This window comes from Hesperophylax consimilis, chromosome 9, assembly GCF_061612785.1.
Source record: "Hesperophylax consimilis isolate HC1 chromosome 9, BYU_Hcon_1.0, whole genome shotgun sequence".
Lineage (NCBI taxonomy): Eukaryota > Metazoa > Arthropoda > Insecta > Trichoptera > Limnephilidae > Hesperophylax > Hesperophylax consimilis.
The window spans coordinates 1,234,914-1,259,504 of NC_142844.1; the positions used below are offsets into that span (position 1 = coordinate 1,234,914).

The window sequence follows — 24,591 nt, forward strand, 5'->3', positions numbered from 1 at the left end:
GCCGTCTTTATTACAGTATTTTAATTTTATTTTACCTCAGTTTTATTTCAATTAATTGATTCATTTTATCAATTTAATGTTTCATTTTATGAATTGAATGATTTATTTTATCAATTTATTGATTTATTCCATCAATTAAATTATTTATTTTTATCAATTTATTGATTCATTTTTTCATTGTATTGATTCATTTTTTCATTGTATTGATTAATTTTTTCATTGTATTGATTCATTTATCAATTTATTGAATATTATTAAATTGTAAAATGGGGTTTCAGCACGGATCCCCGAGTGTGGCCCACATTATCAGATATTGTTTTACAAAATGCAGTTATTGTATCTAATAAAATAGTGTTCATTTTAAAAAATTGGAAGTGTTTGTTTGGAGAATAATTATATGAACTATTCATACAAGCGGTAAACCTACCTCTAAAATAATACTTTTGATATAAAATTATTTTAATGGCCACTTACAAAATTGTAACTAATTTGTCGAGAATTCAGACTATCCCCACAGATGAGACACGAAGTGAAAAAAATGGTTCCAAATTTTTACCTCCAATTAGTAGATGCATTTGGACCTCCAACGCTCTAACAACGAGTGACCTAAAACTAGTAAAATCGGTCCCCGCGCACAGTTACTCGCGTAATAATAGTGGGACAATCGATAAAGATATATTAATACTTAGTCGATGAGTGGAACACCTATCGACGAGATCTTAGAACGCAATAACCTCTATGAAGATCCCGTAATTATACACGGAGAATAATGAGAATTACTAATTTTTTTAAATAATTTAATGATATTTTGATAAACTATTATTAAATTCCTAACATATCGTAACACATGTTCATGCCTCCACTTGCCTTGATAATATACAATGACGAAATGCGGAAATATTAGAATTTGTATGAATATGTATTTTACTAAAAGTTTATTAGGAAACGTATCAATGCATTTTTTATTTTTACAATATTTTTTTTACATTTCAGAGTTATCCAGTAATGTTGGCCTCACTGGGTGGCTTACCTGTGCTGAGACCTTCATTTTATAATATAAAAATAAAATATACATAATACATTTAAAGAAAAAATAATACATTTAAAATATAATATTGCGTGTTTGGAAGTGATGTGTGTTTTATATTGGTTTTGTGTGTTACGTGTAGGTTTTATTATTTTATGTTATGAAATTTTGGTAATATTGTCTTTTTTGTTCATTTATCCATTTTGTAATTTTCTGTCTGAATTTATTTTTGTTTTCCTCAATTTTGTTAGACAGTTGGATGCTTTTATAGCATGGTATTTTAGTGTATTTGTCTAAAGCTTGTATTTACTGTCGGAGTTTTTATGTTTTCTTTGTACGTTTGTATAACTGGTCTGTTAGTGATATTTTGTGTATGTATGTAATATTTATTTATTTATAACCGGATTACGAATAATTTGAAGAAATTATTAATAAAGTACATGGAAATATTTTATGTCTTGAAGTTTTCACCGTTTATATATGTCGGTTGCTAAAATAAATTTCATTTCCAAAATAAAATGACTGGCTGAAAGGAATAATTAATTAAATACAAGCCAATATTCTCAGAATTGTTCCGGAGAGTCGAAATTTTCACTGTCGGTATTTATTTGTGCTTATCGGAATAATTCTGAATTCCAACGCAAACCTCGTCAGATGTTCATTAACCGCGGAGCCGAAGGAGGGTGGAAGGAGGGGGACAATAATAATTTAAGCTTAGCTATTTATCTTGGAAAATACCGCCTCAATCTCGTGGAGCCAGAAGTCCGGAACATTAATAATTTTCCAAGTAATTAAGTCGACTGAGTACCTTCTCCACCACTCAATTCATCAGAAATTTTTTACTGATTCCCTTTATCATTCAGAACTTTCTGGATTATTAATTAATGGTATACATATTAAATGTAAGCCTGGTTTATAACATTTTGGAAAATGATTACTGAATAATCAAACAAAGAAGATATCAAGATGAACAAAGTTGGAGTCCTGAAATTAAACGCTTTTCATGAAAGTATCAAAAACCTGAACCTAAAGGCGACTCGTACTTCAAAACACTTAAATTTTGGCGTCTTTTAAATGTATTGTAAAGAGTTGGACTCATTAGTTCGAGCTTAAAAATAGCAGTGTTGCAAATAGTGTGATAATAATACAACCGATCAATGGCTGAGTTGGCATCGCGTCTGGTTTCCATCCAGGCGTCGTGTGTTAAATTCCTCGACTGGCTAAATCATCCATACATAACACAAACAACACTTTCCGCATAGTGTGATGGTAGTAGGATATTATCAAATATTGTCTCGTATGGGGCTGGCAGATTTTACTGCGTGATTAGATGCTATCCCTATACAAATCTCAAGTACGCTATATCTGGACTGGAACCCCGCAATTCTAATTCACAGACGCAATGTGGGCGCGATGAGTCTGTTCTACAGATATTTTAATGAAGCCTGATCTAAGGAACTAGAAGCATTGATCCCCGGTGCAACGGTGCACGTGCGTGAAACTCAACGTACACGAGCGGCTCTGAGGTGTTCGCTAGTGCCCCCACCTATTAATGACATTACCACCTGGTAATGAATATAATCCCAATAAAAATAATATTTTATCTGTAAATGGATCACAGAATAGACCAAAGATTATCTGGGCGGTAGAGTGGATAATACTCTTAGTATCACCATGGCGAGTCGTTGGAACTGTGGTATTCACACAAAACCACAAATTAGGAGACGTCAGAATATCTGGTACGAAAAAATAGTATCTATTTAGTTTGTTAGTAAAATCAATAGCTCTATTATATTCGTATTATAATTAATTTAATTAAATAATAATAACTAACCTGATGTAGTTCCATTCGTCCTCTGTGGGGGCGCCAGTTGAGGGCGGGAGACGACGGGGGCGGGCGGACCCATGGGCGGGGGCGGCGCGGGGACTGCGGGCGGGGGCCCCGCAGCTTGGGGGCTCGGCGCCTGCCCACGGGACACATCGCGCTTCTTGGAGTTTCCTGGGGAAGAAGAAAAATACCTTGTTAGCCAAATGGGTGCAATAAATAATAATAATAATCTCTAAATAGTATAAAACAAATTCGCTTTCCGCGTCTGTCTGTTTGTGCGCTTACTTCTTTTGAACCATGCAACAGATTTTGAGAGGTTTTCACTAACATTTAGAAAATTTTTCCCGTAAAGTTTATATATATATATATATATCAAACATGGATTATATTTATAGAAAGTAGAGAAAATGCGATGTTTTGTAATCAAAACGTAAAAAAATAATTTCAGGCGCTTACATTGCTAACGCTGGCTAATCCTTATGAGATACATCAAAATAATGTACTACGGAATTGTATATCTTGAAAAGGCCTACAGAAAAGTTCGCAATGGTATATGTCTATCTACTAAGGGTAATCCCCTGCAACGCCCGATACACGTTAGCTAGTAATGTATAATTATAATAATATGTTACAGGCAAGTTGTCGATACCAAGTTCGTAAGTTGTTTTGCAACGGATGATTAGGTATTTTTAATGCGAACACCGCACTAGTACCAACTGCCCGAAACCAGTGTGACTACGGACTGTGGCATCCCCAATTAGGGAGGAGAATTGAAATAAAAGAATTGGGGAATTTTTAATTGAGAAGGAGATTTGGGAAGCAGTTCTGGCTAATCTGATCTAGTGACCAAACTTCGCTAATGCCATCGGTCTTTAACCAGGGCTATACTGAGAATATCCACCACTCTGGAGTAATAAACACATAAATACATTATATTAATATATATTATATAAGTTTATTTTATGTAGGTTATGTATTTTATAAGTATAATTTTATGTATTTTATAAGTTCAGTTTATTTTATGTATAATAATTTAGCCTGTGTAGTTTTGTGGTCGCAAAACTCGAAAAGTGGCTGACCGATATCGCTGTAAATTTCAAAGATTGTTCTTATTAGTGCCAGGAGTGTTTAGAGAGTGGTTTGAATGGTAGAAGAAGTCGGGGACGCCTGAGGAATACTTAACGCAATATCTTTGCACTGGAATGGAGATGAGATACGGAGTCGAATTAACGTATATGTAATGTAATTTTTTAACAGTAATGGTATGAAGTAAATTTAATTTGAATAATTTTACACATTACGCAAGAACATGAAGGAATATGGAGGAATATTTCACACAACTCATGCACAAGCTGAAAACCAAAATTAGTATGTTTAAAAAATATAAATAGTATCATTTTATAGATTAAAAATTTAATATTTGATAAATAAAACATACATTTGCCTGCCGATTTAGATATGAAACATAAAAAGAGAGAATAAATGGATTTTCGTTAGTAAAAATGATTTAACAAGTGGTTTAAGCAAATTTATTTCCAGCTTAATTCAACCCGGATTTATATAAGCCTACTAAGTACTGAGCTTTTACGTAATATAATATTTACGTCAAAGATTTCGTTTTATTATTCGTTTACTGATTTGCTTTGTGGAACATTCCATATTATTCGGAAATGAAATACTTCGTCGATCTTTCCGATTGAATAATTCGGAAAATCGTACGAAATACTCGTACAAACCAGTCAGCAAAAAGCACCAATAGAATTTCCTATGGAAGCCTTTGAAAGGCTTACAGCACAGTTCATTCTTTTATAGCCATGGCTTTAGATTTGTAGTGCTGCAATATAATTTGAATAGTGCCGTCATTCGGCGGGTTTCCGGAAATCCTTTGTTCAAAGTACAAAAAATTCCGGAAACCTATTTTTAAATGTCATCATAAATAATAAACTTACCCTTACCAGCAAAAATTTTCTGCCTTGGTTGGAATATTACTTTTTTTAAAAGTTAATGATGGGTATTTAAATAGTAGCAAACAGTCCAAGTTCTTTGGTAGTATTTTTAACGTCAAGTGAGCAAAATTTCATCAAGTATCAAACTTCTGCTGCAAGGGGTGGGAAAGAGGCTGGGGTGGTTTTTCGAAATCTCATGTGGACAATAACCTTCCTCCTGATTTAAAGACCGAGTATGCAAAATTTCATCAATCTCGAAATAAAACAGTAGATTTCTGTACAAAACAAACCTACACGGAGACACTCTTGTTTATATAATAATTATATTATATCGATTAGACCTAATAAGAACCCCATCGTGCGTCTGAAGAATAAAATCAAGTTCCCAGCCAAACAATAAGATATAAGATATAATGGAAGGATGTTAAAATATGTTATACCTAGATAGAGATAGGTATTTTGTGTGTGCTTTGTATTAAGTTTTGGGATTTTGATATCTTGCTGATGAATTGAATAGTAAGTTATTTAACTGTATTTCTTAATAATAATAAGGATATATTATTCTTTCTTTTTTTTTTTTTTTTTCGTTTTATACCAACAACAATTTAGGTAAATTTTTAGTCAATTCTAAAGATAAAGATGACACACTTAGTCATGCAGGAATTTATAAATTAAATTGTAACAATTGTCCAGCGTTTTATATCGGGAAGACAACGCCCAATGTCAACATTAGGATTAAAGAACATCTTAGATGCCTAAATAGCAATGGCTTTTCAGAGTTTGCCAATCATCTTATTGAAAAAGAACATACCTTCAATAAAAGCACCGGTGCTAAGATTCTCCATAGAAAAGACCATAGTAACAAATTGAATAACCTAGAAGCACTAGAAATTAAGAAAGCCATTAAAACCAAAAGTTTAATTCTGAATAATCAATTAGATTTGTCAAAAAGCCCAATACTGGGAATATTCCCTGTAAACTGTAAAATTCCCAGTATCCCTTAATCACCTTACAATTATTCATGCCTATTCTCTATTATAATATTTATGTACACTAATTGTTTTCTTTTAATATATTGTTGTTTCATTTTGGTTTTACTTTCTATCTCCCTCTGTATGTATATATAATGACACATTTTGTATTATTGATTAGTTTAATTTTATACCCTGACGATGCTCGAGTGTAGCGAAACCGGTCGGTCTTAAAATTAATAAATAAATCGTGGTTTTAAACAAAAAAATATTGTTTTTATTTCATATATTATTCTTCTTATTTCGTAAGGTGCGGGGTCAGAGGGGAACAACTAGGTCAGTAATCCAGTCTAAAGCCTCAGGCGTCGCCCTGTAGACTTCATCAATCCCGCAGGGGAATTAATGCAGCGGGCATTCTTTGACCACATGTTCGGTGGCCCAACCTGTATATCTTGTGGGCACCAGAAGAACCAGAGATTACGAGGATATATTATAATAGTATGCGATAAAAATAAACAATACATTTTTAACAAATTACATCTCTTGGTATGTCTGCTAATGATTTGTGTGTATGCTTTGAAAGCATTTTAGTTCACTGGTGTGTTTGCATTGAAAGCATTTTTGTTGGAAACCCGTTTATACGGATATTGGATGACATGACCACGAGTATATTTAAGTACTTCAGAGCTTCAGTCAGGGGGATCCAGGCGGAAAAGCTCACACGCTTTATATAACATCTACTTACATTATACAGCTGTCGAGACTGTGATAATGTCATGGTAAACCAAATAATCCAATTGATAGGTGATTGACCCTCGACCAACCTGTAGTATAACAACGCGTAACCTTTCCAAAATATCATTATTTTTACAATGTTACGGAATATCTAGATGTATATCAGCAGTATAAGGATCCGATAGTATCGTAACATACGTTAATAATTTAATAAATTACGCTTTCGCGAATTCGTACCGGCACTGTTGTTGCTGAGAAATGGTTCGAAATAATGTTATAACGAATTTTCTGAGCTATTGTGCTTTAATGGGGTCGGTTAAAGGTTAAAGTAACGAGTCCATTGAAATTATTTTACCGAATTTGTTCGCATAATGATTCGGAAAGGTCCGAAATGGATTTTATAATCGTAGGTATTGTTGAATAAAACGTTTATTAGCGATTTAATGGCGATGGAACACGGTACAAAAGAGCACCGACCAAAATTTTCGTCTCATCGTTTAATGGAGTATTTTTTGATTTTTGTTTAATCGAGCGCATTATTAATGATAGCCTTTTTGCTGAAATTATAAAGCAAAGATACAATTAATAAAATTTCACGTAACATTATTTTTCAACTAATTTAATTACCAAGTTAGTCGGGTCTAACTGAGGAGCTAGTCTATTTACTAATTCTTTAAAAAATAAAGGTACCCTAAAATTTCATAAAAATAGTACAATTACAAAAAATTCCGTAAAGTACTATATACATATATATTATAAATATATACTATATACAAGTTATTTACTTGCGATGCGATGTTCTTTGATAAGATGTTATAATAATTTTTCAAATTTCGCAGAACATTTCTTAGCAAATAAAGACGTTCCGCTTGACAACAAAGAGCCTAAACCCTTTCATATAGAAAGCAAGGGTCTAAGATATATTTTACTCTTACAATTGGAAATCAATAAACGAACTATTGATCCTAAAATAACATTAATTAATAAAGTAAGGAAAATTATTTATTCCCCACTTCTCAGTTCGTTCACAAATATAATCGCGTTATTGATGTTGTCGTAGCTGAAAACGATTTTTTATTTTTTAAGAAAAATGTATTTTTTGTATGAAGATTTTCAGGAAATTTCAGTTAAGCCGTGGGCCGCACGGATTCCTTATAAACGATTCACGATTTTTAGAAAAAAAAAATAGAAAATAGTTTTCAGCCACAACATCAGAAATTCCATTTTTAATAATATTAGCATTCTAGGACTCCCAAAAGTCACTAATCACAAGACCTAAATAATATAACACATTTAAATAAGCAATAAGCAGTCACGCCATTATTAAATAATTAAGAAAACATTACCATTTATGTGAGGAAAACAGATTTCCTAAAATAAATGATTCCCAGAGAATAGAAAATCTATTGTCACAATTACTTTCTCGGTAAATCGGTTTAACCAGTAATAAATCATTTTAGACATCATAAAAATTAAATTGGGCGGCGGTAAATAGAATCATATAAATAACTAACTAACTAACTAACCATCACGCCGTTTCCCCGCAGGGGTAGGCAGAGAGGACGGACCGCCAAACAACTCTTGGCACACACTTCTTGCCTCATTCACATTCATACATCGTCTCATACATACTCTTCTATTATTCTGACTCTTGACATGGCCTGACTCGAGTATCTGATAAATAATTAATAAATAATATCATATAAATAATTCATCTAAAAGTGCCCTAACATAGTTTGAGAATGGCATTGAATACCAAAACAACTGTTACAATATAAAAATAAAAACTAAAATACTTGCAGTACATTAATATTATTTTTAAATTTGATTTACATTAAATTAAAAAAAATATACATATAAATATTTTTTTTTTAAATAGAAATCATTCGGGAAACGAATAAACCTGACAATATTTGAATTCCTCCTGCATTGGTGGAAAATGTTTCTTGAGAAATGATGGAGTTCTAAGCGAGCAGATTATTATACCCGCAACACCTGGGTGGAAACCCGACGTCTTTCTCCACTCGGCTAGTAACCAGACAAATGAAATAGTAAATGGCTTTTGATAATAAAAAATCACTCTAAAAATAATCTTGATCTCGGAATAAGTAAAGCACGCAACGTAAAAGAATGTGACAAAAATAATTATGGCGATTAAAAAAGAAAATTCACTGAAAATCGCATTAGAATAAAAATAACGCAATGGAGATAATAAATATTCGAATTAACTATCTAAGAATTAATTGAAAAAAACAACACTTCATAAACACCACTCTATTAATACTTGTCAATCTAACTAAATCAATCGTTCAGTGAAAAGTGCAGTGAGTACACACTGCACTTGCAGTGAAAGTATAGCTCACAGCATAAAAGTGCAGTTTGATCAGTTGCCGGGAACTATCTAATAACTGCTTTCACTGTATGCTCTTTCAAGGTGGGCATACATAGGAACCAGTAAAAAATGTCTTCATTAGTCTCTTCGCAATATACGTTTTCAAGTAATGATGATGTGATGACAATTCCAGAAATGGGTTGTTTCTCAGAATTAAAACAATTCATCAAATGTCAAAGCAAAAAAATCAAGTTCTGTGAAAGTTTTTGAAAAAGATTTGAAATGAGCAATATTTTTTTGATTATTTAGTAACAAATTTTTTTGGCAACAATTTGATTTTCCCTTGAGGTGATTATTCGCAAAAACGAAGCTATATAAATTTTCGAATTATGATTATAACTACTTTTATTATACAGGGTGGAGCGTGGTACCTGTTTTACATAAAACCAGTGATTAAAATGTAAATGAGATCTAAGTCTCCGGTGACATTTTTTTCGGTTTGATTTAAACCAACATGCCCTCTACAAGGGTATGTATCCCTGAGGAAGAAGGGCTTCACACTGAGGTACTTTTGAACTGCCCTGAAAAGTGGAACCCATACCAATGAATAATTCCAACTCCATGCCGCGTCACATTACCGAGAAACATGGCTGGCACAAGTTGTCTGATTCACCTTGTAGACCTACAAATGTCATATCTTGTACGAAATTCAATGTATCATCTCAAACATAAAAATCCTTCATTTGTGTTAATTAACACTTATTCATATTTCAAGAAAGTTGTATTTAATCAGAAAAATATTCCGCGATTATTACGCTTTGATTAAATAACTCCATAAACCTACTTATTCATAGTAAATAATTAATGTTTAAAGCGTGCCAATTTCCCGACACGCATCACCACTTTCTAGAATAATAATTAATTTGGTGTTACTTTTACTGTTGGAAATATAATTAGCGGTATCAGGTGTGTAAAATCAGTGTCGTATTAAAATTATCAGCCCTTCTTAATGACCTTAGTTGATCCTACATAAATGAACCCTCTTATTTATAAACACGGTGTAAATATTACGCAGAGCTTAAGGTCAGAAAAGAGAAATACTTAACTTATTAACGTGGAATTTGTTTAGTTAAAACGTTCTTAAACCAGGCTCAAAGCCGGTTATATCACACCAACGTTTAGTAAGACGTTATATGAATATTGTATAGTGATGTGGGGTTATCGAAACATTCGATTCTGAAATACTGATATAATCCAAATGGCCTTTCGAAATAATCGTTCGGTCACAGGCGACTTTCGACTTTTAGATAATATTTACGAAGAGTACTGGGCCAATTATGCCCCACCGCTCTTTCAAAATGGTTAATTATTAATGGTTGTTAATTTTACAAGTACGTTTGTGTTAGGTAAAGAAAATCACAATGCCTTTTTATTTAAAAAAAAAAACAACAATACGGTTAAATTTTGATAAATGAAGGACAACGCCAAAATTTCTCGAGGCCATTTAGCCATGAAACTTAAAAAGCAATTTATATGTAAATATGAAAACTTTAAGCTTAGAATTTTGTTCAATCATTGATGTTGGTATTGTAATTATAATTAAAAATAATCGACATTTCGAAATGGGAATGACTAGCGATGTTAATAAGAGTAAATCACCATAGATACCTCTGACGCCAAAGCTGCCAAATCTCTCCCTGTTGACAATCGGTTTGTACTTCTTCTCTCCTGGAAGCTGGATCTTGGGCTGCAGTTTATCATGGTACTTTTCCGGGAACTTCTCTGATGCTGAGCGGTAAAGACGCTCCTTGGAACCGTGGGCACCCATCTTCTATCTCCTGATAATTCTTCAAATACTAATTCTAAGAAATTTCTTTAAACTTCACCACCACTTAACCCAATTACTAATTCATGAAGAAATTTCTTTAAACTTCATGACCAAAACACTTGCTTTTTAACAAAACAATTTCACGGGTTTTTCACTTGCAAACTTCCCAGTAGGTATAATTTTTAACGCTTATGGAATTTGTCGCAATTTTTCACTTTTGTCACTGCTTTTATATAATTTTATCTGCTGTTTTAGAAGGAAAAAATATTATTTTATAACTGTCTTCAACTGAGGTGTAGAGTAGTAGGTAACGGTAACGGAAAACTACTCTAACCCTTAGTTATAACGGACTTCAACTGAGGTGTAGAGTAGGTAACGGTAGCGGAAAACTACTCTAACCCTCAGTTATAACGGATTTCAACTGAGGTGTAGAGTACGTAACGGTAACGGAAAACTACTCTAACCCTTAGTTATAATGGACTTCAACTGAGGTGTAGGGTAGGTAACGGTAGCGGAAAACTACTGTAACCCTCAGTTATAACGGATTTCAACTGAGGTGTAGAGTAGGTAACGGTAACGGAAAACTACTCTAACCCTTAGTTATAACGGATTTCAACTGATATGTAGAGTAGGTGACGGTAGCGGAAAACTTCATAGCTTATGATCGAAATGAATTTAAGTGCTGAATTATTTGATTTGGCCTAGTCATTACAAAAATTATATATTGTTCAAATTTCATTTTCGCTAAAAATTTTCACTGAAGATACATTGTTTTTTTTTTCTTTTTTATTCCTGATCTCTGAACGAGATTTATTCAAGAATTGATGTTTTATTTTTATCTTGTTATTTAACTACAAATAAATAAACGGGTAAATTATATATCAGTTGAAGGGGCAGCAAGTGAGATTATTTTTCCAAATGTTAGCTAAAATAATATAGCAAAGAATAAATATAGTCGTGGTACGTCAGTCCAGAAAATAAAGAACAATGTAAAAGATTTTGCTTCCTTTTAATGCAAATCGGGTTAAATAATAACATTTCCTGGTGGTTGATTAAAGCAAATATAACACGCGGCAATTTGCAATAAATTCGCGTGGAACAAGAGTGTACAAGAAAAAATCGCTGCAGTTCCACATTCCATATGTATAAGAGGCAACTAGTATTTGATGTCGAACATAAAATAACACGAAGCAGTAGAGGAGGTATGCAGAAGGAAAAAGTTCATTTGAACATATTGGCGATCTTTAATTATGAAAAGCAATATTCGTATGTTTGTTCCTTAAAGACTCTAAAACTACTAGGCCTATTTTAGAAGTCGATTTTTTTTTCTTTTAGTTTATCTATGTGCTGTTTAAAGGTAAGATGTTATCAAAATGTAAATGGCAACACAAAACAATATTTATTTTAAAGGTTTTTCTAAATGTTCAATAAACTCCCTAAATGCAATTTTTCGTTTGAAGCCCAAATATTAGAACCTAGGTAATGGAATATTATTATAGTAGTTTTAGAATAGATATAAAAATGGATGCTTCTTAGTTTGTCCCCCATAGACTCAAAAACTACTGAATTGTTTTCACTGAAAATTTCAAAGTATGTTCTTATTAGTGCCAGGAGTATTTATAGAGTAGTTTTGAATGATAGAAGAAGTAGGGGACGCCCAAGGAATACTAAATATCTTTGCACTGAAATTAGATACGGAGTTGAATTGAAGTCGATATAATGTAGTATTTTTAACAGTGATATTGTGGTATACACTACACGAGTATCTATAACACTAGAATGGCGGAACAAGTCGGAGATGCCCGGGGAAGTTATTCGCAATCGCCGGGTATTGCCGGGTACGCTATTTCTCATTGATAATGAAATAGGACAATGAACGGGATCGAACTAAATCGTCGCTCGGCACGTAATACCACGTAAGCGACATCAAACATATTGATGCTATAAATAAATACAAATACGAAGTGTAAATTACTATTGTCCTTTGTAAAAATCTAAGCTTAATCACAAACACAGTGTTACACACTGTCCAAAGAAGCTAAAATTTTACAAAATATATATAGCAATCTTTGGATGAATATTGAACATACACGAATGCGAATAGAATGGCATCAACCCTTAGGATGCCGGGGCTGAAATGCCAATCGCCCGTCGTATACCGCCTGACAATATTTTGTAAATTGTAACTCCTCCCTAGATTATGTTAGATATTTAAAGATTTTAACATATTTATCTTACGTAGTTTCCCCAGAATAGCGACTTGTGTTCAGAGAAATGTTTTTTTTCTCTCTACCGTTAAAAAAATGTATAATGTAATGAAGATATATTTTGAAAATGTTGATTTTTTTATAATATAATATTGATTACATTTTATGATTTTGAATGTCCAACTAGGAAGTATTCCCGTTGACAATATTAATAGTTGATATTCGAAAGATTTATTATATTCTCCTACTAAATAAGCGTTCTTTACAATGAAAATAAGTAAAATGTATGAATCTTTCCTGTAAATAAATACAGATAGTAAAAATTATGAATCTAACATGGAACAGATAAAAATAAACATATTTGCAAGTGACGAAACTACAAGCTTGAATAATGTTGAAATGAAATAAAGATATACTATTTCCGCGCTAAGGGAATAAAAAAATAATTATAATAAGAGCATTGTTTAAGGTTCAAAATACCATAAAATCAAGGCAAGTAGGGCGAGCTACTTGGAAATCCACGGCGGATTTCTTGGCACACTAAGGGTTAAAAGAGCAATTTCGGAAATAAGTTAAACATTCGTGGTATCTCATGCCTGTTGATGTAAAACATAAAAAGCATTAAATAATATTTCGGTTCATGCACAAGACACTGTGTGATGTGTTTTACATTATGTTAAGTAAAAGTTATAAATCTAGTCACGATTGGAGCATAAAATGTACGTAATAAGTAGGTAATAAAGTAATCAGCCTTGAAGACGTCGATAAAGGCAGATATATAATTACAATACATGGAAAGGAAGGAGAGATGATCAATCTGCTGAATTATTTAACTTATATGACCTCCGCAGGTAAGTACACGCAATTGATTTGGAATCGTAGGTTGATAAAAATTATGTTCAAAAATATAATGTGAAATTCTGATAATAATACTACGACATAAATGACATAGCACTTCACTTTTTTGTTTGATGGAACATAAAACAATTTTTTGAATTATTGTCGTGATAAACATTGATTTAAAAATTAGATAAATAAGAACTGATTTTGTCAAGCGAAAAACATTAAAAAAATTAATTTAGGTAAATTAGGAAAAAATATTAATAAAATTTTAAATGTAAAATTAATAAATTGGGTATTTTTTTACAATTTTCAGCAAATCGTTCTTGAACTGAAAAGGGTAAATGTTGATGAACCCTTAATTAAAGTATTATGTACATATTTTGATGCGTTGTAAACGTGGAAATCAATTTTTAATAGTCTCAAGATAATAACGAGATTTTAGTACAACTTGTGAAGGTACCTACTTTAATTTGATGATGTTTATGGCATTACTTGAGCAAACCCGTTAAAATCACGGGATATTATAATTATAGGACTTTTGAAGCATTTATAAAAAATATATTTCTCCCGGGATAAAATTAGTAAACTTACAAATGATACTATAAAAATACAAGCACGTTTTATTCGTACTAATCGAAAATAACAAAAATAAAGAGTGACTAATTACAAAAAATATATACCGCTCATGAAAAGGTCAATCAAAGAATGTGTATATAAACGGACCTCTAAGTTTTATGGCAGCACTTAATTTAACCTCAGAAAGGTATATTCACTTTATTAATGTATTTACGCATCTGTCAAGCATTTGAAACATACAATCGTGGACATTCTTGCAATCAGCACAAAATTCTACAGTTAAATTTAAGTTAAAAAAAAAAATTATTCACAGAGACGAAACATTTCATTGTTGTATCGGAGCTTAAATATCTTTCTTGCCTGTGCAAACCTTACTATGGGACAACATATTGATTCAGCATACATCTGACTCTGAATATAAAAGGAAAGAGGAACATGAGCATAACACTAGGTTCATAAAGAATGGAGGCATGCTTGTTCCAAAACATAAAGGCGGCGATACACATGCCTGTAAAATGGAACAGTAGCTTGCATGCATGTTAATGGCATGTACAAGTTACTGGCGCAATGAGAATACACATGCAAGTTAAACTTGCATGCAAGTTGCGTCCTTGCATGCCTGTATTTGCAAGACGTATACACATGCCAGTCACTAGACAGTACGTGTCTCAAATCACTCTGAGACTGAGTAGTCTCAAGCTTTTTGGCAATGGAAAACATTCGAAGTGAATTAAATATCATCGTATTGCAATTGGCAGTACAATGTGTACTGCCAATTGTATTGTAATGTCTACTGGCATGCCCGTACCTGTCGCGACGTTCACACATGCCTGTTTCATAGCCCCCCTCGACCCCTCCCTCAACTTGCATGCCAGTAAATCAAATGTTGTGCAATCTACTTGCAAGGCAGGTACAGGCATGCAAGTTAGCGTATACACATGATAGTAGCTGGCATGTGCAAGGAGCTTGCATGCAAGTGTGCCAGCTACAGGCATGTGTATTCCCGGCTTAACACTAAATACGGACTGCGAACCGTAGAACCCTAGCGTGCCCAAAATATTCAACATATTACCAAGTAATATCAAATAAATATATGCAGATTCAGATATATGCTGAAAATATGGCTCCCAATGAGAGATGCTTTAAACTATGTCATCACTTACACTCAATAGTTGTTGTTATATATTAGCACGTAGATTTTATATTATTTTAGATGATGTGTGTTAACATCCTATCGACAAACTGCTTAATTGTCGTTTAACGGAATAATAATTTGAAGAACAATAAAGTCAAATACTTGAATAATGTTACACATTACGCAGGAATATTTCACATTACTTACCAACTCACCCATACATCAACAACCGTAATTAAAATATTTAATATTATGTATTTTGTGAACTATGTAACTTACCTACTGACTAAACTCTTTTAACCGATTTAGAGTAAATTAACTAACTAACTAACTAACTAACCATCACGCCGTTTCCCCTCAGGGGTAGGCAGAGAGGACGGACCGCCAAACAACTCGGTCTTGGCACACACTCCTTGCCTCATTCACATTCATACATCGTCTCATACATACTCTTCCATTATTCTGACTCTTGACATGGCCCGACTCGAGTATCTGATTCACTTGATCGTGCCATGTCTTCCTCGGGCGTCCCCGACTTCTGCTACCATTCACATTTGCATCATATATCCTCCTTACACTCCTATCTTCGCTCATTCGCTCTACATGCCCAAACCATCTAAGCGTCCCTTTCTTAATCTTACTCATTACGCTTACATCAGCCTTGCACTCTTTGCGGATCTCCACATTCCTCACACGATCAAACATGGTTTTACCACACATACGCCTCAGGGATCTCATTTCAACAGCATTTAATCTACTTTCATCCTTTCTTTGCCAGTTCCATGCCTCACTTCCATACATCAAGGTAGGTACCAGCACTCCGTTGTGGACTGCTAACTTCGCTTCTTTGGACAATTTTTTGTTAGCGCCTACGGCGTTTAGTCCTCCATTAACGGAATTACCTGCATTTACCCTTCTTTCGATATCTCTGTCAGCCTTCCCATCTCTCGTAAACATACTTCCTAAATACACAAACTCATCCACCTGCTCCAAGTATTCCCCATTCACAATTATATTGCACACTGTTTTCGTACTCTCTCTTTCAAACACCATTACTTTAGACTTACTTACATTCATCATTAACTCATTCTTCATGCATACTTCGTTCATCCTAGACACGAGAGACTGTAGATCATCTATACTATTAGCAATCAGCACCGCATCATCAGCATACAACAGGCAACATACTTTAAAATTATTCAAATTCGCGCCCAATCCCACCTCTTTCAATTCTTACATACAATTATCCATGTATAGATTGAATAATCACGGTGACATTACGCAGCCTTGTTTAACACCTTTTGTGATATCAAACCACCCCGTAAAACCACCGTTTACCCTAACACATGCAACGCTTCCCTCATACAGAGACGCAATTGCCTGAATCAGATTCGTATTCACTCCATACTTGGACAACACCTTCCATAGCTTTTTCCTGTCGACTCGGTCGTATGCTTTTTGTAAATCTACAAAGGCACAGAAAAGTTTCTGGTTTTTTGCCAGAAACTTCTCAGTGAGCATACGCAATGAGAAGATCTGGTCCATGCACCCCCTTCCACTCATGAAAGCACCTTGCACATCCCATATTTTATCCTTTGTTTCCTTTCTTACTCTTTCAATCAAAATTCTACCATACAGCTTGCCAACTGAACTAAGCAGGCTAATAGCCCTATGATTCCCACATTCCATACGTGACCCTTTACCTTTGTATAATGGCATGATCACAGCCCTTCTCCAATCTAAAGGCGTGTAACCTTCCTTTAAACATTGGTTAAAAAGATTGCACAACCATGTGAGAATTACACGGCTACCTCCTTTAAAATATTCAGCAGCAATATTGTCAAACCCAACAGCCTTACCATTCTTCATACATTTAATCGAGCTTTCTATCTCATCCATGCTAATTTCGGTAACATTCACTCCATCGTCATTCATATCTGATTTGCCACTGGAATCACTGTCACTCACTTCGCTTTCGAAAACTTCCTCGAAATAATTCATCCATCTCTCTTTTATTTTTTCCTCATTCGTCAACATTTTTCCATCTTTTGATTTTATCACTTTCATGCTTCCGTTTTCTGGGCCACTCCGGGACCTTTTGACTTCTTTCCAAAACAACTTAAAATTAAAAACACAATATTAAACGTAAGTAATTCACAAAAAAATTTCTGCCAGAAAAATGTTACTAGGTAGATTACCTATTCCTGCCGCGGAGAGCTCAGTTGTAATATATCCCTGTTTCTCATAATAAACGACGTAGCGTAGAACAGGTTTTAACAGAACTATTAGCGATTTGCCGTTAGTAGATTCATATGCATAAAACCTTCACGGCAGAAAGCAGTGTGAAAAGTTCGTGGAAAACTAATGTTTAAATTTATTATATCTACCCACAATAAATGACATAAAGGAATCATTCTGGATGTACATTTAATGAGATGTAAACAAGCCATTCGCAAAAATAACGCTTTACGTTTTGTGTGACCTAATCCGATATATTTAACGAACCCCATCAAAAGTAAGGGCGCCATTTTGAAAGCAATCAAGTCTTTACGATGTTTATAATCTGTATACATCGGCCTACATCTAATCCCAGAACATGCAAAGCTAAACACCCATACAAACAAACACCAATATGTTTTTAATATACGATGGTCGATGCCCATTATTAGATTAAGATATTCGTCGTTATTTGATCGAAATAGATAAATTGGTAATAATTTCAATTGTTTTGCGTAACCAAAGTGAAACCGTAAAATGTCGATTCGGAATAATTCGCTCGCGAAGAGAAATAGATATTTGTACCAAGTACTAAGTAGATTCAATTTACCGCCATTGAAAGGAATGTCAACGTCAATATTGTAAACTAGCGCCTATAGTGGCCAGCGTTGTTGATACTGCTAATATTTTACTGGAGTTGGATTTATTATTAATATTTCATTTCAAAGATTCTATAAAAGAGATAAAAGAATGGATTAGGTGGAATCGGCTTTACTCCTACGTAGTTAAGAGGAAGCAAAAAGCCAAAAATGTGTAAATTCTTGGTATGCCTTATATTATCACGAATATAGGTAATAAGAATTAAAATCGCTTGGCAAACGGAGTCAATAAACGATCGATTTAAAGCGCAAAAGTGGTTTTTATTTATTTTGTAAACAATTTTGTAAGAACGCAAAAAGTTAATCAATGGAAACTGTCACAGACAATCTCAGCCTTAATATTGTATTTTTTAAAGTTGTCTCATTTATGCGTTCATATATTTTTATCGAATAAATTATTGGTAGGTACTTTAGTAGTTTACATTTATATTTTTTATTGAGTAATTAAAATATGTATTTGTATTCTACTCAAGGGGAACGATAGAAAAAGCTTCAATTTATCTAAAGCAAATTTTTTGGTATTCATAATACAAACCAATTAATTATAAAGATTAATCGAACAAAGCGGAAACAAAGGTGTTAGATTTTTTACTGCTACAGTCAAATGGAATTCTACTACGAATTTATTCAACAATATAAATAAGACCTACTCATAGACTTATTTCACGAATAAATATATTCGACTTTTACGTATGGTGTCAGACCAGAATTATTATTATTGCGAACTTGTTCAATCAACATAGATATGCCAATAACCCCTATTACTTTTAAAGTATAACCTTTAATTTGAAATATGATTGTTGGAATCATGACATGTTTTGAAGTCATTGGTCTAAGTTCAGTATACCCTGCAAACAGACATTATTGATTCCGTCCAAATGGAAGAACCCAGCACCTCTTTTGTAACTTGAAATAGTGACTAAGCCAGAACTTAAGCACCCCGGAGTGTCGGAGTTTATCGGGGAAAGGGGAACAATGACTTTCTTAACAGCTTCCCAGAACTGGATCGAGAATATCGATGAGTGTTTGCAGTAGGAGATGAAGAAGAAGACGTTATTCATGATGTCTCCAGGGGAGACTTATCCGCGTGTTATTGTTCTTCTTGCTTAGAAGTTTGCACGCTTATCTTACACTCAATAATTCAAACCATTTATTGTATTATTCTTGTAAGCAGTAAAAAATACTATAAAATTTTATTGATTAATATCGTAAATTTTACAATTTCATGTAAATCGTCCAGCTTCATATATTTAAAATATTTGATTTTCACCGAGAACTTGAATGACTATAAAAGAAAGAAAACCAAATTGATTAGTTCAAAAAGGCAAACATTTTATTCTAACTGCACTACAAAAAACAATGTTTTTATAAGCAAACACAAACATTTTTTTTTTCTTTTGTTTTACAAATTTAATCGGAATCCAATATTATATAGGAACAAAACAGCCACAAACAAAAAATAAATGTTGAAAATTTAATTTAAGTGAAAGGGTTATCAAATTTTTTAAATTTTTTCAATATTTCGAACAATTTTCTTTAATCAAAATTTTAAAAACATAATGAAAGCTGGGTAAAAATAATTATTTTTATCGAGACTTCAGTTGAAACATGGCAGGCAAGTCGGTATTACAGGCGACTGAAATAGCTACCTGACTCAGTGAATACACCGTTCGATAAATCTGCGCAATGTAGTCGGCAATACTCGGTTACACAGCGGCGAGGGCAGAATGCCTTTGCTAAATGATGGCGACTGTACCAGTCGTTTGTCATTAAATAAAAGCAAGGCGAAAATGTAATTAATGGCTTCGGATATTATGATGGGTTGAATCATGACGAAAGTTGAAAGGAAATGTGATAAAAGGCGTGAACATTAAACACGTAACGCACACGTGCATGAACTTTATTATTGTGTGTATCATAATCAAGGATGAGTATTTTAGAGGGGGAATAAAAATATTGTAGCTAGATTTAACAGGAACATTTGATAAATGAATATTTGCTCTCTGAGTCTCCAGTCGAACCTGTGGAACCCTACTACATAGTACTACTTTTCTTTGGGTTGTTGTACATTTACATTTTATACTTGTTACTTTATACTTTTCTTCGAGTTGTTGTACTTTTACATTTTATACTTTTCTTTCAGTTGTTGCACTTTTACATTTTAAACTTTTTACTTTGTACTTTTCTTCGAGTTGTTGTACTATTACATTTTATACTTTTCTTTCAGTTGTTGTACTTTTACATTTTATACTTGTTACTTAATATTTTTCTATGAGTTGTTGTACTTTTACATTTTATGCTTTTACTTTTATTTAAGTTGTTGTACTTTTCCATTTTATACTTGTTACTTTATACTTTTCTTTGAGTTGTTGTACTTTTACTCTTATTTGAGTTGTTGTACTTTTCCATTTTATACCTTTCTTTGAGTTGTTGAACTTTTACATTTTATGCTTATTACTTAATAATTTTGTTTGAGTTTTTGTACTTTCACTATTCTTACTTTTGTTGATGGCAACGTTATGCCGTATATATGAAAAAATATAAAAACAGCTTATAAAATTATACATAAAAATTTAAAAAATATATTACCACGGCCGAGAATCGACCGCTTGGAAAGTACTTATGCTGACCATTATTCCACCAACTAATGTAAGAACGGCGGCATAAATTCAAAATGAATAAACGTAAAATTTAAGTAATATGTATTTTTGAATTCAAGATTTTTTTTATTTTGGGCTATCTGTGGCTCAGTCTGTCTGTGCAGATAGAGAAACAGCAACAGGCGCTATATAAATAGCGCTTGTTGCTTTTACGTCCAACAGATGGCACTGTTTTTCATAAAACAAGTTTATACTTGTCACAGGAATAAATACACAGATATTCGAATGCAACGTTTTGTACTTTCGGAGATTTAAAATTTTGAACAAACGAACATTAACAATTTTATTTATATAGATAGATAGATAGATTGATATATAGATGTTCATGTATATTTTTATAGTAAATAGCATAAACGTAAAAGATCTCAATATTATTTATTATTCTTATAACATATTATATTTGAAGCGACGTACTTTGATGAAGTGTAAATTTGTAGACCACTAATACATCTTATATTTCGGGGGCTTACGATCACATGAGCCTAACTACAAAAACTAGTGTTTTGAGTAATGCTTAGTTTCGGCAATGCCATAATCTTATTTATTAGTAACACGAAGCTCTATCTCGTAAATAAAGCCGTTTAAAAAATACAGTTAGGCATACATGTGTGCATACGAGCATTGCAATCTTCATTTGCGTTTATCTAAAAACTGTGTTTTTGTAGATAGGCCCCTCTGCTCCCAAACCCCGAATTTATGAAGGATAATGGCTTAGATTTAGGTGGTGCTAGTCGAAACAAGAGCCAGACTACAATGTTATGTAAAACAATAAATTTAACAATAAAAATGTACACCAGTCTAACACGAAGCTATTTAGCTTTTTGTTATAGCTTAAGTAAAACAATAATATTAAATTAAACGCCAATCAATGTACATTGCAAATAGTGTTGCCGTTCCAAAGAACAATTAATTTATGTGTGATTTAAATCTCATGCGATTGTTGCCAGAACGCTAACGATATTAAAACAGCAATAATTATTGTACACATTCTGTTGTCGGCAGGTACTTACTGTAGATACACAAATTATAATGCATGTAAAACTCAATTACGTTCAAACCTTAACGACAGCAAAATAAGGGCGACGTAATTTACTACTGTGATATTCACAATAATATGCAAGTTGCATGTTTCAAAACAAAGACGAAGTGAAATTCCCGGATTTGCAGCGGGATTCTATCGACCTGGCAACCGGCCAATTAATAATGGGTAATGTTGGACAACACGGGCAACACTGCAAACTGCGTTTTTGTCAAGCAGCGACTGCAGCCGAGGAAACCAGAAATCCAGTGGGAGTTATGGGTGTATTGACCCAAATTTCCCCTTGGAAAATCTCCATGGGTAGGTAGATACTTTACGACTGAACTATGATGGCTGTGGAACTCAATCGAAGCGCTAAAATAAAACTCTCATTTAAATTTAAAAAAATTGCTTTTTCAATAGAATCTGAGTGAACCTTAAAATTCAGCGACCAAATAGGTTAGTTATACGCAATTAGAATATTATACCATTTTTTTAAAGTGTATAATTCTTATTATATTACGATATTAAGCGCGCTCTACACTCGCGGCGCGAACGGCCGCGAAGACCGCGAAACACGAGTGTGGATCTTGTTCACGCCTTCGCAATCTTCGCATTCGCGCTTCGCGCCATTCCCCGCTTTTTGTCGGTTTTTGGCCCGCGACAAAGGGTTTGCGGCGAACAAGACTAAAGCTTTGCGAGTGTGGATGGACACAGTTCACGCGCGGATCGCGGCGTATATTCACGGCGTGAATTCACGGCGCGACTTCGCGCACGAGTGTAGAGCCAGCATTAATCGTGTAATTTTTTAGTTATAATTAAAGATTATCCCCATATCATTTATTTCATTTTCAGAAAGGAGTTGAGTATCATTAAGTGACTTTTGATATATGATCGGGTTTTTGGTTATATAAAATCTAATAGTTTGACATTTACTTTAATTTAGTTCCAATTTATTGATGAAACACCAGTCGGGTGGGTTTTTCAATTTATTCAAAATCAGTTCCAATTTTGAAAATTAAAAGTTCGTTTAACTTAAATAATTTTAAGCACTACTTAGAAATACAGTTTTAAATCACGCATGCACCCACGCACCGAAACTTCAGCCGTGAAATCTCAAATCATACAAAAGGTAATATTTCAAAATATTGAGTGTGCATTTATATTCGTGCACGTGCATTAATATTTTTAACGTCCTAGCAGTGCTATAGACGGATATCCTTGACCAGCAGTCCATACATCCTGTTCTTTATTCTAACCTCTAATATCTACTGGGTATCTCAGTAGCTCTGGCCCCCTTTGCCATTGTATAGCAAGGGTCTAGTTGTTACCCTGTATTACTTCATGGTCTACGAGTACCTACCATTGCCGTACAAATGGTGAGGACTTCTTGCGCAAGTATCCTATTGCTCACTGTTCCGCCGAGTAGCTACTTGGGACTATTCGGATTATAATTTATTATTAACTAGTAGTTAATTCCTAGCTTGGTATGAACTAAACACTTTTTCTCATTTTAGACTTGAAAAATTTCGCATCCTACCTTATTTTTAACAGCTAAATTGATTTTTTAAAGCCGCATAGCTCATGATTGAAATTTCGGTGATAGCTAAAAACATTTTATTTGAGCTAGAAAATCTAGACAGAAACGCTGTGCAAATATAATGATGAGAGATCTCACCGTTTGACAGTTTTTACATGGTCTTTTGTTTAATGGTTAAATTAGTGAAACTTTTTTTCAAAATTTTCATACCTAATAGTAGAATAGTAAAGAAGATTAAGATTAACATAGAATGGGAGAAATCGAATTATAAATAAATAAGTTCAAATTTTCCCAGGTGTGCAATCAAACAATGTATAATGAAAAGATGCCATTGTTTAACTCTGGTCGTTTCCCGCGCAACTTGCCGTTGGTGTTTCAAAGCTGTATGTATGACCCTGATGTTACAAAATCAGCAACTTGTGAAAAAAGACAACGGAAAGAGACACAACGGCACAGCTGAGTAATTCAGCGTCCGTTTATTATGATGCGCTTCGCTAATCTTCTCCATGTGCACCGCCACCAGCCCGTGACGTCACCAGGTGCAGCCAGAAATAGAACCCTCGGTCAACAAAGTCCGGAGTAAACAGGTCCTCGCCACGTGGAACCAATAAACACCAGAGAAGACACAAAGATACTCCGCAACGGATCAACAACTATAACTCAAGCAAAAGGAAAGGAAGACATACTAAACTGAGACAATGTTCGTCCCTTTCGGAATAAACTTCAATAACACATTGAGAGAATGATGGATTGAGCCATGATTTTATATTGCTCGGCCACCTCGGAGCTCAGACTTGACAGCGGATAATTCACGCAGTAGATTTCTGAACAACTGTTGCAGTCAGCTAATAATACTAAGATCTAAAATCAGAAACGACTTACAGCGGAATTCACCAGAAAATGTCCGGCAGGACATAAGAATTAGTTTGAAGAAATGCGATAAAAGAAAGGAAAGCCAACGTGTAAATATAACAGATATTTAGGAAAGAGAAAACAATGTGCAGATAAGAGATTGTATTAAAGATTGAATAACAGAATTCACTGATAGTGTAAGTCACCAGGCACTTAA

At 33.7% G+C, this 24,591-nt stretch overlaps 1 protein-coding gene across 8 annotated transcripts in view; it reads right to left on the reverse strand.

The window, feature by feature from the left end:
• The window catches only part of toc (toucan), a 269,046-nt gene that overhangs the window by 137,316 nt on the left and 107,139 nt on the right, over nt 1-24,591 (reverse strand). For 7 of the 8 annotated variants that reach the window (XM_089635517.1, XM_089635518.1, XM_089635514.1 and 4 more), the window contains exon 5: nt 2,862-3,026. In XM_089635517.1, coding sequence (XP_089491643.1) covers nt 2,862-3,026 — 165 coding nt within the window. Of the gene's footprint in view, nt 1-2,861; nt 3,027-10,507; nt 10,725-24,591 lie in introns of those variants that run through there. The other variant, XM_089635521.1, reaches the window with a different exon arrangement.